The following is a 27,214-nucleotide window of genomic DNA, read 5'->3' as shown; positions in this document are numbered from 1 at the left end:
AAGGATATCCAGGAATTGAACTCATCTCTGCACCAAGCGGACCTAATAGACATCTATAGAACTCTCCACCCCAAATCAACAGAATATACATTCTTCTCAGCACCACATCGCACTTATTCCAAAATTGACCACATAATTGGAAGTAAAGCACTCCTCAGCAAATGGAAAAGAACAGAAATTATAACAAACTGTCTCTCAGACCACAGTGCAATCAAACTAGAACTCAGGACTAAGAAACTCAATCAAAACTGCTCAACTACATGGAAACTGAACAACCTGCTCCTGAATGACTACTGGGTACATAACAAAATGAAGGCAGAAATAAAGATGTTCTTTGAAACCAATGAGAACAAAGATACAACATACCAGAATCTCTGGGACTCATTTAAAGCAGTGTGTAGAGGGAAATTTATAGCACTAAATGCCCACAAGAGAAAGCTGGAAATATCTAAAATTGACACTCTAATATCACAATTAAAAGAACTGGAGAGGCAAGAGCAAACACAGTCAAAAGCTAGCAGAAGGCAAGAAATGACTAAGATCAGAGCAGAACTGAAGGAGATAGAGACACAAAAAACCCTCCAAAAAATCAATGAATCCAGGAGTTGGTTTTTTGAAAAGATCAACAAAATTGACAGACCGCTAGCAAGACTAATAAAGAAGAAAAGAGAGAAGAATCAAATAGACGCAATAAAAAATGATAAAGGGGATATCACCACCGACCCCACAGAAATACAAACTACCATCAGAGAATACTATAAACACCTCTACGCAAATAAACTAGAAAATCTAGAAGAAATGGATAATTTCCTGGACACTTACACTCTTCCAAGACTAAACCAGGAAAAAGTTGAATCCATGAATAGACCAATAGCAGGCTCTGAAATTGAGGCAATAAATAATAGTCTACCCACCACAAAAAGTCCAGGACCATATGGATTCACAGCTGAATTCTACCAGAGGTACAAGGAGGAGCTGGTACCATTCCTTCTGAAACTATTCCAATCAATAGAAAAAGAGGGAATCCTCCCTAACTCATTTTATGAGGCCAACATCATCCTGATACCAAAGCCTGGCAGAGACACAACAAAAAAAGAGAATTTTAGACCAATATCCCTAATGAACATTGATGCAAAAATCCTCAATAAAATACTGGCATACCGAATCCAGCAGCACATCAAAAAGCTTATCCACCATGATCAAGTGGGCTTCATCCCTGGGATGCAAGGCTGGTTCAACATGCGCAAATCAATAAACGTAATCCAGCATATAAACAGAACCAAAGACAAGAACCACATGATTGTCTCAATAGATGCAGAAAAGGCTTTTGACAAAATTCAACAGCCCTTCATACTAAAAACGCTCAATAAATTTGGTATTGATGGAACGTACCTCAAAATAATAAGAGCTATTTATGACAAACCCACAGCCAATATCATACTGAATGGTGAAAAACTGTGAAAATTCCCTTTGAAAACTGGCACAAGACAGGGATGCCCTCTCTCACCACTCCTATTCAACATAGTCTTGGAAGTTCTGGCTAGGGCAATCAGGCAAGAGAAAGAAATCAAGGGTATCCAGTTAGGAAAAGAAGAAGTCAAATTGTCCCTGTTTGCAGATGACATGATTGTATATTTAGAAAACCCCATTGTCTCAGCCCAAAATCTCCTTAAGCTGATAAGCAACTTCAGCAAAGTCTCAGGATACAAAATTAATGTGCAAAAATCACAAGCATTCTTATACACCAGTAACAAACCGAGAGGCAAATCATGAATGAACTTCCATTCACAATTGCTTCAAAGAGAATAAATTACCTAGGAATCCAACTTACAGGGGATGTAAAGGACCTCTTCAAGGAGAACTACAAACCACTGCTCAGTGTAATAAAAGAGGACACAAACAACTGGAAGAACATTCCATGCTCATGGATAGGAAGAATCAATATCGTGAAAATGGCCATACTGCCCAAGGTTATTTATAGATTCAATGCCATCCCCATCAAGCTACCAATGAGTTTCTTCACAGAATTGGAAAAAAAGGCTTTAAAGTTCATATGGAACCAAAAAAGAGCCCGCATTGCCAAGACAATCCTAAGTCAAAAGAACAAAGCTGGTGGCATCACGCTAACTGACTTCAAACTATACTACAAGGCTACAGTAACCAAAACAGCATGGTACTGGTACTAAAACAGAGCTATAGACCAATGGAACAGAACAGAGTCCTCAGAAATAATACCACACATCTACAGCCATCTGATCTTTGACAAACCTGAGAGAAACAAGAAATGGGGAAAGGATTCCCTATTTAATAAATGGTGCTGGGAAAATTGGCTAGCCATAAGTAGAAAGCTGAAACTGGATCCTTTCCTTACTCCTTATACGAAAATTAATTCAAGATGGATTAGAGACTTAAATGTTAGACCTAATACCATAAAAACCCAACTAGAAAACCTAGGTAGTACCATTCAGGACATAGGCATGGGCAAGGACTTCATGTCTAAAACACCAAAAGCAATGGATACAAAAGCAAAAATTGACAAATGGGATCTCATTAAACTAAAGAGCTTCTGCACAGCAAAAGAAACTACCATCAGAGTGAACAGGCAACCTACAGAATGGGAGAAAATTTTTGCAATCTACTCATCTGACAAAGGGCTGATATCCAGAACCTACAAAGAACTCAAACAAATTTACAAGAAAAAAACAAACAACCCTATCAAAAAGTGGGGAAAGGAGATGAACAGACATTTCTCAAAGGAAGACATTCATACAGCCAGCAGACACATGAAAAAATGCTCATCATCACTCGCCATCAGAGAAATGTAAATCAAAACCACAATGAGATACCATCTCACACCAGTTAGCATGGCAATCATTCAAAAATCAGGAAACAACAGGTGCTGGAGAGGATGTGGAGAAATAGGAACACTTTTACACTGTTGGTGGGATTGTAAACTAGTTCAACCATTATGGAAAACAGTATGGCAATTCCTCAAGGATCTAGAACTAGATGTACCATATGACCCTGCCATCCCACTACTGGGTATATACCCAAAGGATTATAAATCATGCTGCTATAAAGACACATGCACACCTATGTTTATTGCGGCACTATTCACAATAGCAAAGACTTGGAATCAACCCAAATGTCCATCAGTGATAGACTGGATTAAGAAAATGTGGCACATATACATCATGGAATACTATGCAGCCATAAAAAAGGATGAGTTTGCATCCTTTGTAGGGACGTGGATGCAGCTGGAAACCATCATTCTTAGCAAACTATCGCAAGAACAAAACCAAACACCGCATGTTCTCACTCATAGGTGGGAACTTTACAATGAGATCACTTGGACTCAGGAAGGGGAACATCACACACTGGGGCCTATCATGGGGAGGGGGGCGGGGGGAGGGATTGCATTGGGAGTTATACATGATATAAATGACGAATTGATGGGTGCTGACGAGTTGATGGGTGCAGCACACGAACATGGCACAAGTATACATATGTAACAAACCTTCATGTTATGCACATGTACCCTAGAACTTAAAGTATAATAATAAAATAAAAAAAAAAAAAAGGCTCGGCAGCTCTGATGTGGTGGAATGATGTACAGAAATGTCAATAATTAAATGTAATACAAAGGGCATGTCTTAGTTCATTTTCTGTTGCTTATAAGAGACAACCTGAAACTAGGTCATTTATAAAGAACAGGAATTTATTTCTTACAGTTATGAAGCCTGAGAAGTCCAAGGTCAAGGGGCTGTATCTGGTGAGGGCCTTCTTGCTTCTGAGAACTCTTCTGCATAGTCCCCAAGGGATGCATGGTGAAGGGACTAAGAGTAATAGCTCTGATCTCTCTTCTGTTTCTTAGAAAGCCACCAATTTCACTCCTGTGATAATCCGTTAACCCATTAACCCATTCATCCTTGAATGGATTGGTCCATTCATGAGAACAGAGCTCTTATAACCCAGTCACCTGTTACAGATCCCACCTCTAGTACTGCCACATTGGAGATTAAGTGCCAATATGAGTTTTGGAGGGGAGAAACATTCAAACCATAACAGGCCAGTTTGGGCAAAATATTTGAGGTTTAGATTGTTTTGAAAGAAGTGCCTTTTTTCTGACTAGCAAGTATATCAGATTTACCATGTGCATATAAACTAACATTGTAAAGTGTGTGTGTGTCTAATACTAGATTTTTTTTCCCTTAAACCCACATCTAATCCACGAGTAAGCTTTACCTCATCACCAAACTTTATCCAGAATCCCCTCATTTCTTTCTATCCCCACCTCTACTGCCCTTCTCTATAGTCTAGTTGAGGGATCAGCACACTGACCTGCTAGCCAAATAAAGCTTTATTGGAACACAGCCATGCCCATTAATTTGTATATGACTGATGGTAGTTTGCACTACAAAGGCAGAGTTGAATAGGTGCAACAGAGTCCACCTGGCCTCAAACCCTAAAATATTTACTATCTGACTCTTTATAGAAAAAGGTTGCTAACCTTAATCTGGTTGAATGCAGCTCTCTCCAATTGGTTTTATTCTCTAAAGAGAAAACAGTGACTTTTTTAAAACGTGAATTTGATCTTCTCACTTCCCTGTTTAAAACTGAGTGAATGAAGTCTAAACTCTGGATTTATCTTACCAGCACCCGCATTATCTGGTCCCTGCTGGCATTGTCATGCTCCTCTGTCACCATACTCCCTTGTTTGTGCACGTACCAACCCTTTTCCTGCCCCAGAGCCTTGGAACATGCTGGCCTCTCAGCCTGCTGTGCTTTGCCTCAGTTCCTTCACAGGTATACCTCTTTTCTGTCTCCAGGTTTCTGCACGGATATCATTTCTTCAAAGGTGACCACTCAGTCTAAAATTGACCTGCACAGCTCATCATGTGTCTTTCTTTTTTTTTTTTTCTTTTTTTTTTTTTTTTTTTTGAGACGGAGTCTCACTCTTTCTCCCAGGCTGGAGTGTAGTGGTACAGTCTTGGCTCGCTGCAACCTCCACCTCCTGGGTTCAAGCTATTCTCCTGCTTCAGCTTCCCGAGTTCCTGGGATTAAAGGTGCGTGCCAGCACGCCCAGCTAATTTTTGTATTTTTAGTAGAAACGGGGTTTCACCATGTTGGCCAGGCTGGTCTTGAACTCCTGACCTCAGGTGATCCACCTGCCTTGGCTTCCAAAAGTGCTGGGATTACAGGTGTGAGCCGCTTCACCCGGCCTCATCGTATGTCTTTCATTTTCCTCATAGCACTTGCTACTCTGTAATTACACTCCTCATTTATGTGTTCATGTCTTTCTTCCCTGCCTCTCCTCCTAGGGCGAAAGCTTGGTGACCACAAAGAACTTGTCTGTGCTGATTACTGCTAGATCTTGGATGTCAAACACAGTGACCACATTATGGATGCAGTGGAAAATTGTTAAATGAATGAACAAAGTATAGGTTCTGCCAATTTCCTTGGTAGGAGTTAAATGCCAGTATATGTTTATATTACCTTAATTTGTTTTCTTTATCTATAAATAAATCTTGCCTACTTCTGTTCGCAAGGTAAAATTAAGGTGATTTTATTCTGCAACGTGATTGAGCTAGCATACTCTCCAGGAGGGAACAGACAGGCATTCTGAAAGGGTACTCGGTATTTTTAGAGCCGTTTATACATTTGTTTCTGCTATTGTGCTAATATGCTAATGTTTATCAAGGTTGTATTTTTTTCCCTCCCTTTCTTTCTTGCTGCTGGCAGAGCAGCAGTATAGAGTTATGCTGCAAGCCCTCCTTTGGGCATTTGTCCTTACTACAAAGTGCTTTACATTTCTTTGCTCCTTAAAATATATCCTGCTTTTCTGCTGAACCTAGGATAAAAAGAACAAGGCAGTATCTTTGCGAATCTTAATTCTTTTGAGTTGGTGAAACCCATCCAGCAACCTCTCTTTCACACCTTCCCATTTTCCCATTGAACCTCATATTCGGTACAACTCTGTACCTTCCTACAGTGAAATCTATAAATCAGAGCCTCCTGCTTCTTCTCTTGCCCCAGTTGACTTCAAGGCTAAGGGCCCATGTTTGTGAACTGGGAGATGATACACCAGCACTGCCTCATTAAAGGGCACGGGTTCTCAGTCAGACGTACCTGTATTTGAAATATGGCTTTGCCTCTAACCAGCTGTCACCCTGAGCAGGCACTTAGTTACTCTGAGCCTTCATTTGCTTATCTGTAAAATGGACTTCTGCTGGTATCTTCCTTTATTTGGAGAATTTCACGAGGTAATGCTTTCCAAGTGGAATAACACAGTTTCTGGAACTTCATGGACTCAGAAATGTTCACTAGTATTTGATTTGGTTCAACAACATAAGAGTTTGCCAAGGCACCCCAAGAAGAATGAATTCTAAAATAGCAACCTGCTATGATCCAGTTTCTGGATAATCTGAAAGCTCAACTGTCAATTCTTTTTTGGAAGTACAGATGATTTTATTACTGTTATTTTAACTGATGCTGATTGCCTTACTGCTAGAGGCCTTAGGTAAGATATGTGGTACTATCAGAGATGCGTTGTCAATGGAACAAAAATGGCCTCGGGCAGCTGGTCTGATCCTAGTCTGATGTCCTATGAAGAATAACTCAAGTGTTGTTTCTCTTGATGCGGGAACTTTAAAGCACTTTTCTTCTCTAGCCATCCACTCTAATTAAGTTTTGCATCCCTTCAACACTGACTTTTCAGGTACCATATCATCATTATTATCATTACCAATTTGTCAGCCGCTTTATTTTTTCATACTTTAAAATGGAAAACAGTAATTTTAGGTCAGGAATGGCAGTATAGTTTTTGTCTGTGGTGGTTCCAAGTGGTTTTTAGTTGACACAGCATTTACAGACTGACTAAAAAGAGAAAAAGTCAGATGTAATAATAGAAAGGTCATGGGCTTTTTTAAGGCCAGGGGACCTGGGTTCAAACCTTGCCTCTCTCTTAATCAGCTGAGTGGCCTTAGACAAGCTATTTAACCCACCTCTTTCACCTTCAGACTTCTTCTGTGAGATGGGGATAACCTCGTTCAGATGAGATGAAAAGTGAACTTACTTATACTAATTAGCACAGGTTTTCTTTTTGAGACAGAGTCTCGCTCTGTCACCCAGGCTGGAGCGCAGTGGCACGATCTCGACTCACTGCAACCTCCGCCTCTGGGGTTGAAGCCATTCTCCTGCCTCAGCCTCCCGAGTAGCTGGGACTACAGCTGCCCGCCACCACGCCCATCTAATTTTTGTATTCTTTGTAGAGACGGAGTTTCACCATGCTGACCAGGATGGTCTCGATCTCTTGATCTTGTAATCCGTGCCCCTCGGCCTCCCAAGGGGAGGTGTGAGCCACTGCGCCTGGCCCTAAGTAACACATTTTAAGATGCTTTCTGAATGTGAGATTTTTCTAGTTCTTCCTTTTGCCAATTACTGTTCTTTTTCTGTGATTGTTGAGTGATTCAAGTATAGAAGTTCCATGATTACAGTTTAAAAATACTTCCCCAAATGTATTTAAAACAATGAGCAGGGCTCAGTGGCCACTATTAAAACAAAATTATTTATATGATCACCTACTATTTTTATCTTAATGATTGCCAGATATCTACTTGTTAGACCTTTCTTCCTCTTTTATATTTCTGAATTAAACAATAATGGGTAACTTTTTTTGAGTACTTGTCATGGGTACTGTTTCAGTTTATTTGCATATATTAACTCATTTAATCTTTACAGCAGCCTTTGAAGATGGGCCTGTTAGTATCCTCTATTTTATAAACGAGGAAGTGAAACTCATGTCAGCTGCCATTTCTGCCATCCGTAGGGTAGGCAGGATCTCTCTGTACCCCTTTTAGAGTTTAAGAACTCAACCACAGGGGGCTAATTAATTGGTTAATTCATTTCCTTATAGTGTGCAAAACAGGGAGAACATAAGTGGAGAGTGGTGAAGAGTATTGCAGTGCTAAACAAAAGTGACGTTCTGTTTTCAGTGAAGACCACTCTTTAGCCTGAACGTGGAGGGAAAAAATAGCAGTGTCAGTACCCACATTACTACTCTTCCTTCTACATCTGACATTATTATTTTGTTCCTTTCCATAGGCTTAGGCTTCTAATCGCAATGGTTACTTTTCTTACCTATTTCTGTAGCATGTTTTCTTGCTGAAAGAGAAGTTGACATGCTGGTGTCATCATATTAAGGCCTGAACAGAACAGCATTATTGGTATTATTTTTTTCCTCTTACAAACAGGATTCCACTTAATCTCTTTTATGGGATGGCACAGTTAAAGTGCCTTCTTCATCAGAGCCTGTTTTAAACAAGCAGGCCTTTTATTTTATGACACTTATATTGAGACACATTGAGTTATATCTGTCTTTTCATTTGCACCAACACGTTTATTTGAGGCCTCATATTTCCTAGGTAACGTGACTAAGGTAGATTTATCGGTGCTAATTTGCATACAGAACAACATTGGCGAAACTAAAATATAACAAACACATACTAACTTTTGACTTGCCACAGCCCACCAAGCATCTGCCTTCGTTGCCATGCCTGTAATGAGAGGGAAATATATTTTCCTCTGAGTTTACAGCTAATTCCTTGTTTGTATTCCACTGTCGTCACTGCTGTTGAGAGCTCAAAATGAGGTTTAAGAGCCTCTTCATATCTAACAGCAGAAGTTTATATTAGAGGTGGTAGTTCTGTATAACAGAAAATGCGACTTTCGCTCACCCACCTCGATTTCATACCGCATTTGAAGAACCCTGCTACATTTAAGTAAGGGGCAAGCCCTTTGTTTTGCAGACAAGTTAATAGAGACTTAAGGCTATACCATTGTGTTAAAGCCTGGCTTGTATTTCTTTTTCTCAGTGTTGCTTTTAAGTAGATTGGTATTTATGGAACAAATAATAAATGAATTTATTTAACAAAATTTTTTAAAATTACAGATTAGGTTGGAATTTCTTGGTCTGCCCTTCCCAAGTTTACTGGCAGTAGGTTGGTGAACATTATCTGGACCTTTTCTTATACATTTACTTATGCATTTATTTATCCTTAGAAGATATACATTATTGCTTCATGTGTGAACATGTGTGTCTAATATACGTTCTTCTGTATATATTGTTCTGCAACTTGCTGGTTTCTTTTAGTCTTGTCTTTGTAGAATAATCAATGCTACTATGTTCAGACTTAATAGGCTAGATTAGTCAATGCTGTTATAATGAGTTATTCCTAAGATCTCAGTGGTTAACACATCAAGCGTTTATTTCTCAGTCATGCATATGTGGGTCAGATGACATCCCCCATGTTGTAACTCTTATAATCCAGCCTAATCTCACCTGTGACTCCACCGTCTCCACATGTGGCTTCCAGGTCCTTGTAGCTAACAAATAGGGCTCTGGAGGATTGCACATGGTCTCTTAAAAGTTTTGGCATACTGGCTACAAGAGAATTGAGAATTGTAGGGGTATACATGGTTACATGGTGATACTGTGTTGCTATAGATAATTTTAAATACTTTACACAGTCAGAGTATATTATAGTTTGTTTTGCCAGTCTCCTATTTGATGGGCATTTGGATCATTTCCAATCTTATCCTTTTGTTATGTACATTTCTAGAGAGAAGATCTTGCATGTATCTCTGGTACATGTTTTGCTAGGATAGACACCCAGGAAGTAGACTTACCAGGTCAGAGGATGAGGGTGCTTTAGTTTTCATAAACACTGTCAAATTGTTTTGGAAGGTGGTTGCACTAGCGTTCTGTTGTAAGGGTAGTATCTGAGAAAGTGCATTTCACCAGACCTTCAACAACAATAGTATCAGATTTCGTGTGTGTGTGTGTGTGTTTGTTTGTGTTCAGTAGTATCTTCATTCCTTTTGGCAAAATGGCTTCTTCTGTTTTGTTTGAATTTCTGTTTTCTTGATTACTAGTAATTCCTGGCCTCTTTCTAATACTGCTTTATGCTGCCTTCCCAAGTGAGCAATACTAGTGTGCAAAGTCGGGCTGAAGAAGGATGAAGCAAGTGCAGAACCAGTGGGTAGACAGTTTTCCCTTTTGGGGTGCCCAGCTCGGGACATTTCTTTTGATAGTCTCTATTGATTCCCCCACCTCCCCACCCCAGGTGCTATTTCAGTTGTCTCTACACCTCTAATTTTAAAACCATGGGGCAAAGGATGATTTCTTGGGCATATTGTTTTTGTTTGTTTGTTTGTTTTCTGTGTAGCTGTCTAGTTTTGTGCTTGGAGTTTTTATGTCAGTTTTTGTCCACTTAGCCATTGTCTTGTTATCTCCTGGTTTTCTTTGTCCCCTGCCTCATTTTTCATTCTTTTTCTTCTGCTTCTGCTCCCTTGTTCCCATAGGCCCTTAAATCTTTATGTACTGCTTTTCTTTTAAGTTGTATTTTTCCCATTCCCCTCCAAGCTTAGAAATGCTTGCTGTATCAAAGAAACACAAGAAGGAAGGGAATGATGGCAAGGATATTGTACAAGTCCAAAGGGAACAAAACCTAGGTGCCCACCTACCCCAGCTAGTTTAAGAATGTGATGCTGTTCCTAAGATGGTCACTTTGCCAAAATCCATGTGAAGGAAGAAAAGAAGCTGGCAATTAGTCCAGCTTTCATCAGGCGTCTGGCTTACTATATGATCCCTAGGCAAGTTACTTCCTCTCATTAGGCCTCCAGGTTCCTGACTGTAAACTGAGGTGATTGGACCCCAGTGGTCCCTTTGTATCTTGAAACCCCAGTATTTGAAAGATGTGACTAATTGGTAAACTTCTCCAGTATAGGGTCCCAAATACCTTTGTAAAAGTGGATCACTGCCATTCCCCTTCACCTTCAACCTGCGAAGCACTGAGTCAGTAAGGGCCCAGTCGGGAAGACAGGGATTCCGTGAGGTCATTTAATAGAATTTAACAAAGGGTAGGAAAGATTGTAAGGCACACAGGCTGGGAAGGCAACACAGAGATGGATGGACAACAGCAGGAATCTTCCGTGAGCCATAGGAGAGGAAGGAAGTGGTGTTGGCAGAGTCTAGGGCCAGCTGTTGGAAGCAGAAGTCACGGCAGGGGAGGCAGTGGGAGCTGGAATGTGGAAGAAAGAGCTGTCTGGAGAGACCTGGAGTTTCAGAGGAGATGCTGTTACACCCACAAAGAGGGCAACAAAGCCTGGTGGCTTCCCCCTACTGTTCAGTCTCTGAACAGAGTCTCAAGTTTAGACAGAAGAGCCTGTGGAATGGTCCTGAGGGCAGGCTGGCAAATGACTGGCAGAAACAATCGAAAGGCACTGGGGCAGATGATCTTTATACTCCATTCCATTGCTTGCATTTTAGAATTCATGGATTCTCTGAGAGATTCTTCATGTCTCCTGCAGCAAAGATGTTATTTTAGAGTCATAACAGGTAGCTCTTCTTAGGAGTTGAAATGAACTTTTGCCATTCTAGCATCTTAGGACAAGACCTACTCACATCTCCACCTCCCTCCCTCCCAAAGCCTGGAGTAGTTACATTTTACCTTACATGAGCTCTGTCAGCATTTCATGAAAGCCCTATTCCTGGTAGACTTTTGACAAAAGGGACAGTATTTTACTTATCTCTTTTCTCAGTCTGTATCACCACAGAGCCTCTGGGGCCATAATACAAACACAGGGAACCAACAATGTTACCCAATTGATCCAGAAGCTTTACTGTTTCTTAGTAACCTGTGATCTTAGGCAAGTTCAGCCCCAGTTTCCTAATTTGTAACATGGCTTTATTGGTCAGTAAAGCCGATTGGGCAAAAAGGTTGTGCAATAGTAACAACCCCCAGAATTTCAGTGGTTAAAAATCCATTTACTACACATTTATGTAAAGTCACTTGGTATATGACCATCCTTACTCTGGTCCCTGGCTGATAGATCAGCTGCCATCTTGAATGTTGCCATTCCGCATATCTAGAGAGGGCGAACTTGGATGGGGTGGAAGGGATGGCAGTTAACTGTTGGCCTGAATGCGTCACGCAACATATGTATTCACAACTTACTGGCTGGAACTAGTTAATTGATATGATACTGTGATATAATTAAAAAAAAAAACATATTTGGTTTTTACCCCTGGTTCCTGACACACAGTTCTTAAGACCCTTGGGATATCTGAAGTGATGAGTGTCATTTGTACCTTAATGAGATGACTAGTGGTTGGAGTCCCCTAGGTAGCTTCAGGATTGTGACTGGTTACTAGAAAGCCCAAGGCATAATTTCGGCCCTATCCTCTGAGTCTCTGGGGAAGAGAGAGGGACTGAAAGTCGACTTAATCACCAATGGCTAATGAGGTAACAATCATGCCTATATAGTAAAACCTTAAGAGGACAAGGTTTGGAGAGCTTCCAGATTGTCAAATATATGGTGGTATCTGGAAGGTGGTACTCCCAGAGAGAGCATGGACGCTCCATGGACTTACCTTGTTATGTATACCTCTTCCATCTGGCTGTTCACCAGTGTCTTTTGTCATATCCTTTATAAATAGCTGATAAATGTCAGCAATGGTTTTTTTGAGCTCTGTTAGCCATCCTATAAAATTTATTAAACTCGAGGAGGGGGTCTTGGGAACTCCCAGTTGATAGCTGATTGGTCAGAAGCACAGGTAAAATAATCTGGGGCTTGTGCCTGGCATCTGAAGTGGGTATAGTCCTGTGGGACTGAGCCTCTAACCTGGGGGATCTGATGCTAACTCTAGGTAGTAGATATGGCATCACCTAACTTCAGCTGAAGTAAGGAAGTGCCTAGAGGGAAGAAGACTGGGGATATTTCTTGATTTGCACTAATGACAGCTACAGAGAGAGAGAATAATTCTTGACGTTTCCTGATTGTTTTAACCATGAAACATGAATATTTAATATAATGCCTAACTCATGATAAATGCTCAATTAATGGTAGATGGAACTATTATCATTACTATTCAGCAGTTTATATTACATTTCCAGCATACTTTCTACCATCCATTTGCATAGCAGATTTCTCCTCACCCTTTTTTACAACTGAAAATGCAGAAGTAAACATAAATTATTTTTCTGTAGATTTATCACAATTATTTTTTATTTTTTTTTATTTTTTGAGACTGAGTCTCTCTCTGTCACCCAGGCTGGAGTACAGTGGCACAATCATAGCTCACTGCAGCCTCAGCCTCCAGCCTCAAGTTATCCTCCAGCCTCAGCCACCCAATTAGCTGGGACTATGGGCATGCACCACCACACCCAGCTAATGTTTTTACTTTGTGTAGAGGCAGGGTCTCACTATGTTGGCCAGGCTGGTCTTGAACTACTGGGCTCAAGCAATCTTCCTGCCTCAGTCTCTCAAGATGTTGGGATTACAGGTGTGAACCACTGCGCCTGCCCACACCCAGCTACAGATTCTTAGTAAGTGGAGTTGTCTTGAAGTTTTAGAGCCAGTCAGGGTCCTACTCTTCCAAGTTTTGGATTGACAAAAATAGGTGATTATTCTGTAAAAGAATTCCTTTGTGGAGTGATAGCCGGGTGTCATCAGTGGTTTTGGAACTGCTCACTGTCCTGGTTTTCAATTTAAGAGCAACAGACTTTAAGCTGGCTTTCATTTGAGTCAGTGTGGAAACGGTCAATATATGTTATATGTCTGTGAAGCTGGCCTCTGGATCAATTGCAATTAGTTTTTAGCAGATTGCATTAACATATCTAAAATTAATACGGCAAGTGTTCTGATGAAAAGGAATTGACCACAACCACTTTGTGGCTGTTTTTAGTCTCCCTCAAATGCTCTTTTCAAACTATATTTTTTCTTCTTTGGTTAATGGCTTTAAATTGGTACGTCAACATAGACATAATCTATTGATTGTTCCCATTTGCCTTTTAAGAGTGGTCCTAGATAATAGCACACAGCTAATGTTTAATGTTTTCTTTCACTAAGGAGCTTTTTCGCTAAATGCCTTAAACTTGTATTTTTCTTTGTATGTTATATAACACGCTATTAAGACTGTAAAGCCTTTGAGTATGTTCATTTACAGAAGTTTGTGTTTTTCAAATTACTAATGTTTCATCAAGACTTAAAAAGTAAGATTAAGAAATAATGTATAGTTAAAAAATAATATATAGTAAATGATGTGAGCATTGCTTGTCTGGCAATTTATGTTTATCCCAGTATTATTTATTTCTAAAGAAGAAGTATAGGCCACTTCAATGTTAAAAACAAAACCAAACCATCATTACCAACAGCTACAAGGACAGAACAGAGAGCTATCTTTAGGCTTTATCATGTTGAAATTTGAATTTTTTTACCAGTATGTATACATTATATTATGTTCATTTCAGGTGTTAAGGACTAACTTGTACTTTTTTATTTTTAGAGGTGGCCAGTTTCTGGGAATGAAAAGTTGTCTGTATTAGGAGACAAAAGGCAGGGTTGATTCATTTGGCCATCTAAGTGACATTTTTTTGGGTGTCTTTCATATGTCAAGCACTGTCACCTTCTTCATAGAGATACAGAGAAGTTTAAGGCACACTTTCTACCCTTTAGTGGAACACAGTCTAGTTATGGGGTTCTAGAGCTTTGAATCACCCTATTTCAAAAGAGCTCCATGAGTACATCATAGCTTGGGGATACCAGAAGAAAATGACATTGTAAGGACACAGTAGATGTCCTGAAAGGTAATGGCTCCATGTAATGAAGCCCTGTGGGCCTCACTTTTATGGTCTGTGTGACACTGCCTTGGACATCCACCAAAGCCATGGACAGAAGCCAGTAGGGATTGTATCAGGTGATGTCCATGTACTACCAGTCTTGTGATCCAGTTGCATGATTGATGTTTTGGTTTGTGCATTAATGATATTGTCATCCTACCTCTCGTGAGTAGTGTTTCCTTTGCCTATGACTCATGGATGGAAAGGAGCTTACATTAAGTGTATTCATTTTTCCTTTTTTTTTTTTCCTTTTAAAAATGGGGCTTATGGATTTGGTAGGGAATACTGTTGATATTAGATAAAATGTAAAGAATTTATTTGTTCATGTTATTGTGTCCTTTGACTATGTCCTTTTAACGCAGATAAAAACACATAGTGCATGTTGGCAAACCACTTCTACTTGAAACTTAAGCAAGATTCTTTTAATACACAAGTTGCAGTTTAGGAACTAGTTTAATTAATGGTGAATCTTTCAGGTTATTGCACTCAACCTTGGTGCATGAAAGAGATAATCTCGTTAAACGCACAATGGCGCTACCTAGACTCTGTTAAAAACTATGGTAAAGAAATGAATTAGTCTGTGGCCCAGTGACTTCAGAGTGCTTAAACAAATTTCCTGAAAAACTTTACAATGATTAACAATCTATATACAGTTATTAAAATAATGCTATGCTCTTTATTTATTTGAGGTGAGAGGTGGGGAGCCATAGCCATATAATAGAGTCCTTAACAGTTTTTAAAATAACTTATTGTGAAATACTTGTAGACTCACAGGAAGTTGCAAAAATAGTACAGCAGCCCCATGTACCCTTCATCCAGCTTCCCCTAATACTGACACCTCGTGTAGTTGTGGTACAATATCAAAAGCAGGAAATTGATATTTATGTAATATTATTAACTAGATCACAGACCTCACTCAGCTTTCAGCATTTTTAAAAAACCTACATTCATTTGTGTGTGTATAGTTGTCCTTAACAGTTTTTGTTAAAAAATAATTAAGCATGAATTTAAGTGGATTTTTTTTTTTTTTTTTTTTTTGCTTTTGCTTCTCTCAATTCTGGGTTCCTGATTGCCAGTCGACATTACCTCTAAGCCTGGCCATATAGGTTGACTTTTATTTTTCTTGCTATTAATGAGTGTTCTTACCTCTCTCCTTCAATTTCTATAGGCAGTTCAATTAACCTCCAGAAGATGGCTGAATCTGCAGGAATACCAGAGCAAGAAACTGATGTCTGACAACGGAGTGAGAGTTCAAAGATTCTTTGTAGCAGACACTGCAAATGAAGCTCTTGAGGCTGCTAAGCGACTAAGTAAGCTTATTCATAATAGATGAAATACACTTGCCCAAATCAGTGAATTCACAGGTAGCGGTTTCCCACTAGTTAATTTTTTTTTGTTGTGGGTTAAACTGAGGGGGGCAGATATAGGGGAGAGCTTAGAATTGCAAAAACAAAAAAGTCCAGATTGCCTCGTGTACATGTGTGTAAGTGTGCAGGAATCACGTGGTGACTGCAGGATGAGGGGAGGGGTCTGCTTTCAGACCTTTGTCCCTGGGAGTCTTCAGTCCTGCTGACCTGGGAGGAGATGTGGAATCACAGGACAGCCTTCAGTGTGATGGCCTGGGTGTAGGAGAGTAGAGCTCTTCTTCCCTGGCGCACCTAGAGGTTTCCTCTAGACCGGGCCCTGCCTGACGCATGCTGCATGAGTTTCACAGGCACCTCTGTGTCCTCAGTTCCACCAGGATCACTCACTGGAGGCACTTGACCTAAGTGTCAAAAACCTTAGAACAGGCTCTGTGGGATCGCTTATGCCTATAATCTCAGTACTTTGAGAGGCTGAGGAGGGAGGAACACTTGAGTCCAGGAGTTTGAGACCAGCCTGGGCAACATAGCAGAACCCATTTATACAAAAACTAAAAAAATTAGCCTAGTATGGTGGTATATGCCTGTAGTGCTAGCTACTTTGGAGGCCTAGGCAGGAGGATCACTTGAGCCCAGGAGTTTGAGATTGCAGTGGGCTATGATCACACTAATATACTCTAGCCTGGGTGACAGAGTGAGACCCTATCTCTTTAAAAAAAGAAAAATTTAGAACAACAGACAACTTCCCTTTCTTTTCAGTATCCCTTAGGGAGGGTGTATCCTCAGAAATTCTTATAGTATGAGCATGAGGGTGTTTTCATCCCAGCTTTTTGAAATGAAGAATCGTGCATCAGTGGAGCATGGTTCAATAATGTGTGGAGGGAATGGATGGAAGCCTTCAACAATATTTGATGACACAAAAGGAAATTGTGATCCATGTTAACTAACAAAGGAAATGATAACTGCAATTTAAAGAAGCAAAAAACATCAATTTAGGAAAACTTTATTCTTTTACATGAGATAGCAGCACATGGAATGTCGCTCCACGGTAGTTTTTCAGAGATTTTAGTCACTATTTCACCCAGTTTTGTCAGCTGTGGGTTAGTGGCTGGGAGAAACATGGCTGAAGGGCTTGAGAAGCCATTCATTGCCGAATGAATCAGTTGTTTACATCCTTCTTTAAGTCCCTTAGAACATGGGGAGAGTGCCGTCTGAGTGACTGGAGGAGACCAAAGGCAAGAGCATGACTTTAAAGTCAAGCTAACTTTGCTTCAGTGTTTTGCCCTCCCTTTTACCAGCTTTGGAATTTTGCAGAAATACCTTCTCCGTCCTTGCCTCAATTTCTTTATCTGTAGGTCAAAACTAATAGTACTTATTTCCCAATGCTATTGGGAGTCTTTAAGAGTGTATTAGTCTATTCTCGTCTACTAATAAAGACATACCTGAGACTGGCTAATTTATAAAGGAAAGAGGTTTACTGGACTTACAGTTCCACATGGCTGGGAAGACCTCACAATCATAGTGGAAGACAAAGGAAGAGCAAAGGGATGTCTTACATGGTGGCAGATGAGAACTTGTGCAGGGGAACTCCCATTTATAAAACCGTTAGATCTCCTGAGACTTACTACCATTAGAACAATATGGGAAAAACTGCCCTGATGATTCAGTTATCTCCATCTGGCCCCACCCTTGACATGTGGGGATTATTACAATTCAAGGTGAGATTTGGGTGTGGACAACCAAACCATATCAAAGGGAGATTGTTGTGTGGTAGAACATCTAGCCAGTTTTCCTACTCACAGATCCAGATATTAGGGATCAGGTCCTGCTGTCTGCCTTTCAGTGAGCATCCCCCTCTGTGTGGTATACAGACTCTCTAGGTATCAGTCTGGATTGCCACTGTCTAGTAGGAGTATGATGTGAGCCACGTAAATATTTTAAAGTTTTCTAACAGTCACATTAAAAAAATGAAAAAAAAAAAGGGTAAAATTAATGTTAATAATACATTCTGTTTACTCCAATATATCTAAAACAACATCATTTCAACATGGAATTAATGGAGTTATCAGTGGGGTATTTTGTGTTCATTGCTTTGTCCCAATCTTCAGAAACCTGGTTGGAATTCTACGCTTCCAGCACATCTCATTTCAGACTAGTCACATTTCAGGTGCTTAAGAGACTCATGTGGCTAGTGGCTGCCATCTAGCACAGTGTAGATATGGACACCAGAAGGATTTGCATGTGCATCCTCCAGCCTTGGGAATGCAGTTGCTTCCCACTAAAAATAAAGAATTGTGAGTAACAACTCAGTCTTGTCCAGGGATCAGTAGCAAAGGTTGAGAGTGTAAGATAGAGGCACTCTCCATATTTCAGTTTTCTGATTTTCTGTGCTCTTTTAAGAGTAAGTGCATAGGTACTTCAGCTAGTAATTGTTGTTCTTTGAACTTTTTAAAGTTCTCCCAGATGCTAATACACCAGACCCTTTCTATGTTATGTCAGTTGAAATGTATATGTGTTCTTTTCTGGAACAAATATTTATTGAGGGTCAACCATGTACTAGGCACTATGGACACAGCTATGGAAGACAGGCAAACCCTTTTTCTTCATATAATTTATGTTCTAGAAATAAAATTAACTTGTAACTTTCAGATGTTAAATGTAGAAATTGAAGTGACTTATATTTTAATAAATGAAAATTGATTTCATTTTTAAAAACTATCAAGATTGATTTTTACCAGGAAAAAATCCCAGTAAAATTAGATCTAAACCTGGATGAGAGCTCCTCAGTGAACTGTATTCCAGCCTTTTTGTAAGAAAGGATCATTTTTGTTTTATACTCTTGTGGTTTGGGGATTGGGAAGTGAGAGCAAAGAAATGTAAAGTTCAAGTTGGTCTTTGATCTTATTTCCCCATTATTTTCTTTGAAGCACTAGCATTACAGGTATAACTTAAGTTTTTTAAAGATAATTCTGAAAGCCAACTGATTACTCCCCTCACCTCTCTTAGGCATAACACCTAATCTCTTTGAGATATTCCTGGAGATATGTACTTAGTGAACTAATTGACTTCTTAGTTATGGGTTTGTTTTATGAACATTAAGCCATTGTATTGTGGTTGGGGATTGTATACTATGCTTTTTATTTTTATTTGTATTTGTTTTTTACTTCTTTTAGAGACAGGGTCTCACTCTGTCACCCAGGCTGGAGTGCAGTGGTGTAATCATAGTTTACTGCAATCTCCAACTCCTGGGCTTGACTAATCCTCCCACCTCAGCCTCCAGAGTAGCTAGGACTACAGGCACACACCACCACACCTGGCTAATTTTTATATCTTTATTTTTTGTAGAGATGGGGTCTCTCTGTGTTGCCCAGTTTGGCCTCAAGTGATTCTCCTGCCTCAGCCTCTCAAAGTGCTGAGATTACAGCCGAGAGCCATTGCACCTGGTTGTATCATGCTTTCAATAGAATTTCTGCTCTGGAGGAATGAGCAGTGTTGCATTGACGTGCTGGAGCTGGGACAAGGGAGGGAAAAAAAGAGACAATAAAGCAATTTTAAGTAAAAGAAAATTAGTTCTTCAGGTATGCTTTCAAGAAATACAAACTGGATAAAGGGTTGAGAATGATAAAAGGATTGACAAAATCAAACTGGATAAAGGAATGGAGAATGATGCATGATTGTGTGTGTGTGCATATAGGAGTGTGTGAGTGTGTGTGCACGCAGGTTTCACCTGTGCATATCTGTGATGCTCCTTAAGGTGGTGTGGCCAACAGAGGGCCTGTTCCTGTCTAGGGATAAACAGCAATTTGGAAAATTCAAGCTCCTTATTTGGTGAATGAATGAGTAATCCTTCCCGTACTCAGTGAGTAGTTTTGGTAGAAGGAAGGACTCCTCTGATTTCTGTTGTTGAATTGTTTTGGTCTAAGGGGAAATTTATAGCATTAGAAGAGGATATGGAACCAATTCTAGTTGGTTAAAAGTGAAATGAGTTGATCATAAATATAAAAATTGTGTGCACATCACTGAGATTAGCTGGAGAGAGCAAAGCAAGAAGAATCTGGCAAAAATTCAGAGTATTTATATTCTTGTCACCACAAGATTGACAGAACCAAGAGCACAATTTAAATTTTAGCAAATAGATTTGAGGTTAAGATTAAAACTGGATTTTGCACACATCTTCCTGATTGTACTGAAAAAATGGGACTTTCACCCTGTAATTATGATACTATCATGGGAGAAAATTGCCTAGAATGATAATGTGTTTAACATTCAGAAAGTACTATATAAGATTTTATTGCTATCATCATCATCATCATCATCATCATCGTCGTCGTCGTCAATGGCAGCAAATTCCAGGAGATTCATTACTGTTGTGATTCTAACTCACAGAGAGATCAGAGACATCATAATAACTATCCTGCTAATCATGTGTTAGGAGAGTTCATATTTTAATTAGAAAGATTTGTAAATAATTGAAAGGTGTTTGCTTACCTTTCTACTTTATTCATATTTTGATGTGTTTTGAAATGACATTTTATAAAATATTTTGAAAATAAATGTGATGTTAATCATATCTGTGATTTCCAGGTTGACCTTTGTGCGAATTGTCTCTTTCTTTGTGCCTGAACCTGCATTCCTACTTGTCTGTTGACCACTTGTTCATGGGTGTCTTTGGCACACCTGACCCAAATGGAACTTGTCATCTCTTGGTTGCTCCAAACCTTCTCTTCTTCTTCTTGCCACCCTGCTTACCCAGCTGAAATAGCTCTACATCCATAATATCTCTCATGTCTATTATATTCAGTTGGTTGCCAAATTCAGACATTGCTTATGTCATTTTACAAGCAAGGAAACAGGCAAGATAAAGTTAAAAAAACATGCCGAGATTGTAGAGCTAATTGACAAAGATGATGGAATTTTAATCCAGTCAGATTAGATTAAATCTCCCCTGGCATTTTCCGTTTTGCTAACTTGGTGATGATATTCTTGGGAGATTTTTATGTGTGGGTCAGCATTTTAAAGATGGAAAGTGCATATTAATCAAATTAGAAGATTGGATTAAAACTGGACATGGCAGGTTTTAAGGTGCAGTATATAGAAACTGTGTAATCTGCAGATATTTTCTTAATGATTCATTTGGTTTTATCTCTGAGCAAATAGAACCTTTTGCTGTGTAGTTATGGAAAGCTTGTTAATTTGAACATTTGTTTAAAATGGGTAATGCAAACATTTTGCTTCTGAAACACTGTTCATAATGGTAAGATATTGAGTGAGATCCTCATTTTCTTGCATAGAAAATGGATTCATGTCTGAGAGAGCAAATTTAGTTTGAATTAAGTTTTTAATGTGTGGATAATATTCATTGCTGCTGCCATTTATCGGAGCCACCTTTTATAAGCACGCTTTAAAGGAGGAGTTGTTTACGTTGCATACAATTTTCTTAGAAGGCTTATTAAGTACATACTTTTCTTATGGATTAAATTAATGAATACAGTCAGCAGATCATTACAGAGTACCTACTGTGTGAATGACTGATCTTCATGTTACCTTTTCAGTTCTCTTTGAAGGTGAATGAAGGATTGTGTCTCTCATATCACTGGAAAGACCTGTCTTAAAAAAGCATCTGTATATAAACTTAGATGAATCGTATCTAGGACCACTACCTTTCAGTTTTTAGAATATCCACAATTTATTAATTATTCCATGCATGTTGACATGAGACTCTTAACATTTGATTAAGCAAGAAAATTGCATTTCAAAAACTCACATTTTTATTTTTTGTCAGGAAAGAAAATTGAACTATGAATGGAAAAATTAATCTTCTCTGAGCTAATGACATGCATCCTAAAATGGAGATAAGGAGCTTTTATTGAACTTGGCTAGTTTTTGATTGCTTTCAGCTATAACATGTTTCCATTCGTCAATATGATAACTTGCTCTTTTGGTTTTATGTAATCGCATCCTAAAGCCTGGTGAATTACTTAACACCATTAAGGAATTGTATTTTATGTAAAAAAGGAATTACTGCCCATTGGCTACTGATTGACATGTACTATTAATCCCATAGGCAATTAAATACATTGCAAGCTTCCTTGATTGTCATGGCTTTGTCCTATCACATGTGGTTAGGATCTTGCAAAAAGATCTTAATATCCTTTTTGTTGAGATGATGGTCATTTTTGTCTTATAATGACAGACAAGGATAACATTGATTTTTATGAAGTAAGTTTGCATTTTACCAACATATCAGCTGCCCATTATTTTGACTTTGGAGTCAATAATATAAAGCTGCTCCTAGGGTAATGGCATATGTGGTCCATCAGAGGTTGAAGCGGTATCTGCTTTCTAGGAATAACAGTGGTGTCCTCACCAGATAGATGGTTTCTGTGGTGTGGTTTGATTGCGTTCCTGGCTGCTGTTGGCCTCTTTGCTTCCTTCCCATTTTTTAAGTCTGATTCTCCTGCCTTCTTGGTGATTATGTGAGCCTCCCAATTTCTTTTTTGTAATTTAGTTCATGCTTATTTCAGCTAGAGTTAATTTCTGTTGCTTGCTGCTAAGAACCTGGTCTCATCTAGATAGAGTGCTTCTCATAGGTCCTCAGAGGCAGTAGATGCTCACAAGTAAATATTGCTATTCAGAAAATGTTCACTTGCTCATGCTCACTTGCAAATTCTCCTTAAAGGAGCACCTGAATTGAAATTGATGGTTTTCTCTAACTGTGTTTATAAAGAGGATATCCCATTCAACAAGTTGTAGCTTTTAATGACATTTTTCTGTTGTATGTGTTTTTACAAAGAGATCCCCCTTTTATAAAATGTTATTTTTTCTTCTTCCTAAGTCTGCAAATATAAATGGTCTTCTCTGGTCATCTCCTTAGAATTTCTCTGTGCTAGAATATCTTTTCCCTAAGCATCGTGTGGTATTCACTGAATAGAAGCAGCAGGAGACCTGCAGAGTGAAGGGAGAGATCAAGGCGGGTTGTGGGCAGGCAGGCTTTATGGGAGTGTACATGTAGCTTCCTTTCAGTTTCCTAAGAAACAAATGAGAACAGTACTTTGAAACTCAATGCCTTAACTTCAATTTTAACAGTCTACTAAAGCAAGCATTAATTCTTCTTACACTTTAACCAATAAAAATAATAGTGGTGGCGTTTAAGCTTTGGGCCTTTACCATGTGCCTAGTATTGGCATTTCACAAATATTATCTCCTGGAATCTTCATCTAAACCAAAGGGAAAGACTTTCCTTTAATGACTGGTACTGAGTATCACCAGATCTCTTCATGCCCATGATTGTGTTTGCTAACATAATTTTACTTTCTGTCTTTTCAATGTGTCATTAATGGAGTTATGTATTATCTTGTGTTTATTCTTATTTTTTTAATTTTTAATTTTTTAATTTTTTGAGACACAGTTTCGCTCTGTTGCCCCAGCTGGAGTTGGGGGGTGCTATCTTAGCTCACTGCAACCTCTGCTTCCTGCGTTCAGGCGATTCTCATGTCTTAGCCTCCTGAGTATCTGGGATTACAGGCGTGCACCACCATGCCCAGCTAATTTTTATATTTTTAATAGACACGGGGTTTCGCCGTGTTGGCCAGGATTGTCTCAAACTCCTGGCCTCAAGTGATCTTCCCACCTTGGCCTCCCAAATTGCTGGCTTTTGGGAGGTCAAGGTGGGAAGATTATAGGCCTGGCTGACTTGTTTTTTTAAAGCTACCTCATTGAGAATGGACAAAGAAGTTATGTTGGCATGTGATCTCATTTTCCAGGAGTTTCCCATGAAATATTATTCCCTGGGGCCTTTGACTCACCCCAGTGTAAAGTTTGGCAGTTTTGAAAGTTCAGAGGGTACTTTATGGGCTATAAATGCAGAAGAACTTTACCTAGGGTAAATGACATAGGACCTCACTGCTGTAATCTTTCTGTCTGGGTGGATTGCCCCTTTTAAAGACATCTTAAACATAATTACACAAATCTTTTCTGATTATCAAAGGAACATGCTCATTATTTTGATATTGGAAAATATAGGAAAGTACAAAAAAGTAAAAAATATCTTATAATCTCATTACTTAGAGGAAACCTGTGCTAATATTAACATATTTTCTTTCATTTTTCTTATGCATGCCTTCATTCAGCAATATTAATTTCTGTGTACATATGTATATGACATAATTGAGACAGAATGAACTTGTTTCTAAATTTGGTAAAGTACTAAGTACAGTTTTGTTTATAATTTTTGTTTTAAAATTCTATATTATAAAATGAACATTGTCTAAATATTAAATATTTTTTTCCAAAATATTATTTTAAGATTTTATGATAATCTCTAGGTTGTGTTATGTCCTCTTGTAGTTATTTTTGGATTGTTTTTCTCTCTACTGACATATTAGGTAATGCTAGCATCTGAAGCACATAAGCTACCCCATTCCCAGTAGCCTGGTGCAAGAAGGATTTATTTCTTATTCACATAAACATCTAGCATGATGTTCTTAGTCTGCCGCAGGAACCTGGGCTCCTTTTGTTTTTCACTCCGCTGTCTTCCACACATGGCTCCCAAAGATGACCTGGAAAGTATGCCCATTCCAGCCACTCAAAAGGCAAAACAACTATGGAGGATTGCATGTAGGAATTTGCACGGACTGTATCATTTCAGCTAAAAGTGATCGCATGATCTCAACCAACTTCAAGGGTGGCTGGGAAATACAGTTTCAGTCCATGCTTAGGAAAAGGAAGAATGGGTTTGATGATCATGTAGCAGTCTTTTCTGAAAGTAGTGTTCAGAATCTTGAAAACGTTTGTCTCTTTGCTTCAAGGCTTAGAAGAAACATGGGCTATACAGTCAGAACAGAGCTCCCACCCCAGCTCTACTTTGACTGATTACCCTAAACCACAATTTACTTGACTATAAAATAGGGGATAATAATACGTACTTCAAGGAATGATTGAGATAGCAACCAAGATAAATGAAACACATGTTTCACACAAATGAGGCACTCACCAAGTTCTCTTTCTTTTTTTCTTCTTTTTTTGGATTGAACAGAGCCAGTGTTTTGAGCTATTGTAAACGAAATACAAAACAACTATTAAAAACATCAACAGCAGATAAAAATAAAATTTTTCAATACTTTTCAGTAACACCCAAGTGTGAAGCTATATTTTTTATACAACTTGTCAGATAACATGATAATGAATATATAATGACTCGTATACTGTTGGTTGATATTTTCTAGGTAGATGAACATGTAAGTCAAATGTTGCATAATTTTTAAAGAAAATGAGAATCATACTTTCTTTACATTGCAACAGAATAAATATTACATATGGAAGTATGCTTTTAAGATGCTACGCTATTCCCCAAGGTGGTTGTAACAGGCATTGGCAATATTTAACAGATGTTCATAAATAGTACTAAGGCTCCACTTGAGTTTTCTAGGCTATGGACAAAAAAGTCAGGAAATGAATTGAGAAGGTTTAAAAGAGTTATGTTACTTGATCTACCTTAGGATGAAAATTGGGTAAGTAAACAAGCTATCTCAATTATGTAATTTTTTTTCTTTCATTCAACATGGAACAAGCTAAGAGATTTGGGAGTCTGTTATTTCTCTCAAATTAAATGTGAGCCAAGTATTAGAATTTTTTTTTTTTTTTTTTGTCTTCAGGCTTTTATTTGAGCAAATATACCAGTCACTTCAGTATGGGGAAGAGGAAACAGATGGGATGTGGATAACAGGGGAAAAATAACAGTGCTAAAAGTATTTGATATGCAAAAATCAAATTGTTCCCAGAGTCGTCAGGTGCTAGATGTAGCACTGAAAAACAACTTTACATAAATATATATTTTCTTTATAAGTAACCTGTCCATTAGCATCATAAACATGAGGAAACCTGGATCCCTTTGAGACACTCTTGCTCAGAATTTCTTACTACTGTTCCTTGTTTAGTGGATTCAGTTTTAACTCACTGTGGCATATACAGTCAGCTGTGCATGACACAGTCACAATTTACCTTTCCCTCACTGTCGTCTCTTTATGCCTATTTCCCAATGTGTGCCCACATCAGTTTCCTTCCTGCCTTCGTCCATATTCTTTCTTCCATAGTGCACCTTCCACCACAGTGAAGATGACTCTGGAGTTTGCCTTGAATTCAAATCCTGCATTTGCTTCATGATAGCTGCACAACCCTAGGCAAGTTATTTAGCCTCTAGAATCCTCAGTTTCCTCATCTGTAAAATGGGCTTAGTAATATTGCTTCCTAGGAGAGCCAGGAGATTAAAATGAGATCATGCCATGTATAAGGTTTAGCAGAGTTGCATACCCGAAAGTTTCCAATAATGGGTAGTTAGGATCATTATCATTGTCACGATCTCCCAGTTTTCGTGGCTAAACTTAATCATCACCTCTTCAGTGATATCTTTGAGCAGGCACTGCGGTAGTATTTAAGAAGGTGGGCTCTGGAAGAGACTGCCTTAGTTTGAAGCATAGTGCCACTCCTTTTTAACTGTGTTGTAACTTCTCGAAGGCTCCATTTCCTCATCTATAAAATATGGGATGTCAGTAGTGTCTACTCATGGCTTTGGTAGGAGGAGTGATCTAGGCCTAAACAGTGTCTGGCTCGTAGGAAACATCAGTAGATGATGTGCTTTTTGCTGTTATGATAAGTAGTGTGTTCCACATCACAGCATACACTGGGTGGTGCAGGGGCTGAAATTTAACCTGTTGCCTCTGTACCCAGAAAGAGGAAGCACATTCCTTATGACATAGTTGTGAGGTGACCTTTCACATGATACTTTTCATATACAAAATAAAGCATAGGTGTTTCCGTAAACCTGGACAGGCTTCAAGATTCATCTGGCAATTAAGCTTAGAATTTCTGTCTCTAAGTATAAGTGATCATCCCTATTGGTTTGCCTGGGACAGACTTGGATACATCTGGTACTCCACAACTATTATTAACTGAAAATCCCTTTTACTCTCAAAGTTGTCTCCATTTAAAGAATAAAGTTTGTGGTTACCTGAATAAGATTAAGGATGACTCTTTGATAGCAGCTGTCGTTAACAGGAAGCCTGTTTTGTAGGAAAGACAATGAGCGTTTTGGCTGGGCGCGGTGGCTCACACCTGTAATCCTAGCACTTTGGGAGGCTGAGGCGGGCATATTGCCTGAGTTCAGGAGTTTGAGAC

General features: G+C 39.0%; 1 protein-coding gene across 3 annotated transcripts in view; it reads left to right on the top strand.

The window, feature by feature from the left end:
• The window catches only part of LOC115896940 (succinate--CoA ligase [GDP-forming] subunit beta, mitochondrial-like), a 101,727-nt gene that overhangs the window by 45,782 nt on the left and 28,731 nt on the right, over positions 1-27,214 (top strand). For 2 of the 3 annotated variants that reach the window (XM_030929113.1, XM_030929109.1), the window contains exon 2: positions 15,850-15,991. In XM_030929113.1, coding sequence (XP_030784973.1) covers positions 15,850-15,991 — 142 coding nt within the window. Of the gene's footprint in view, positions 1-15,849; positions 15,992-19,387; positions 19,580-27,214 lie in introns of those variants that run through there. The other variant, XM_030929111.1, reaches the window with a different exon arrangement.

Source organism: Rhinopithecus roxellana, chromosome 1 (assembly GCF_007565055.1).
Source record: "Rhinopithecus roxellana isolate Shanxi Qingling chromosome 1, ASM756505v1, whole genome shotgun sequence".
Classification (NCBI taxonomy): Eukaryota; Metazoa; Chordata; class Mammalia; order Primates; family Cercopithecidae; genus Rhinopithecus; species Rhinopithecus roxellana.
This window is presented reverse-complemented; position numbering and strand designations above follow the sequence as displayed.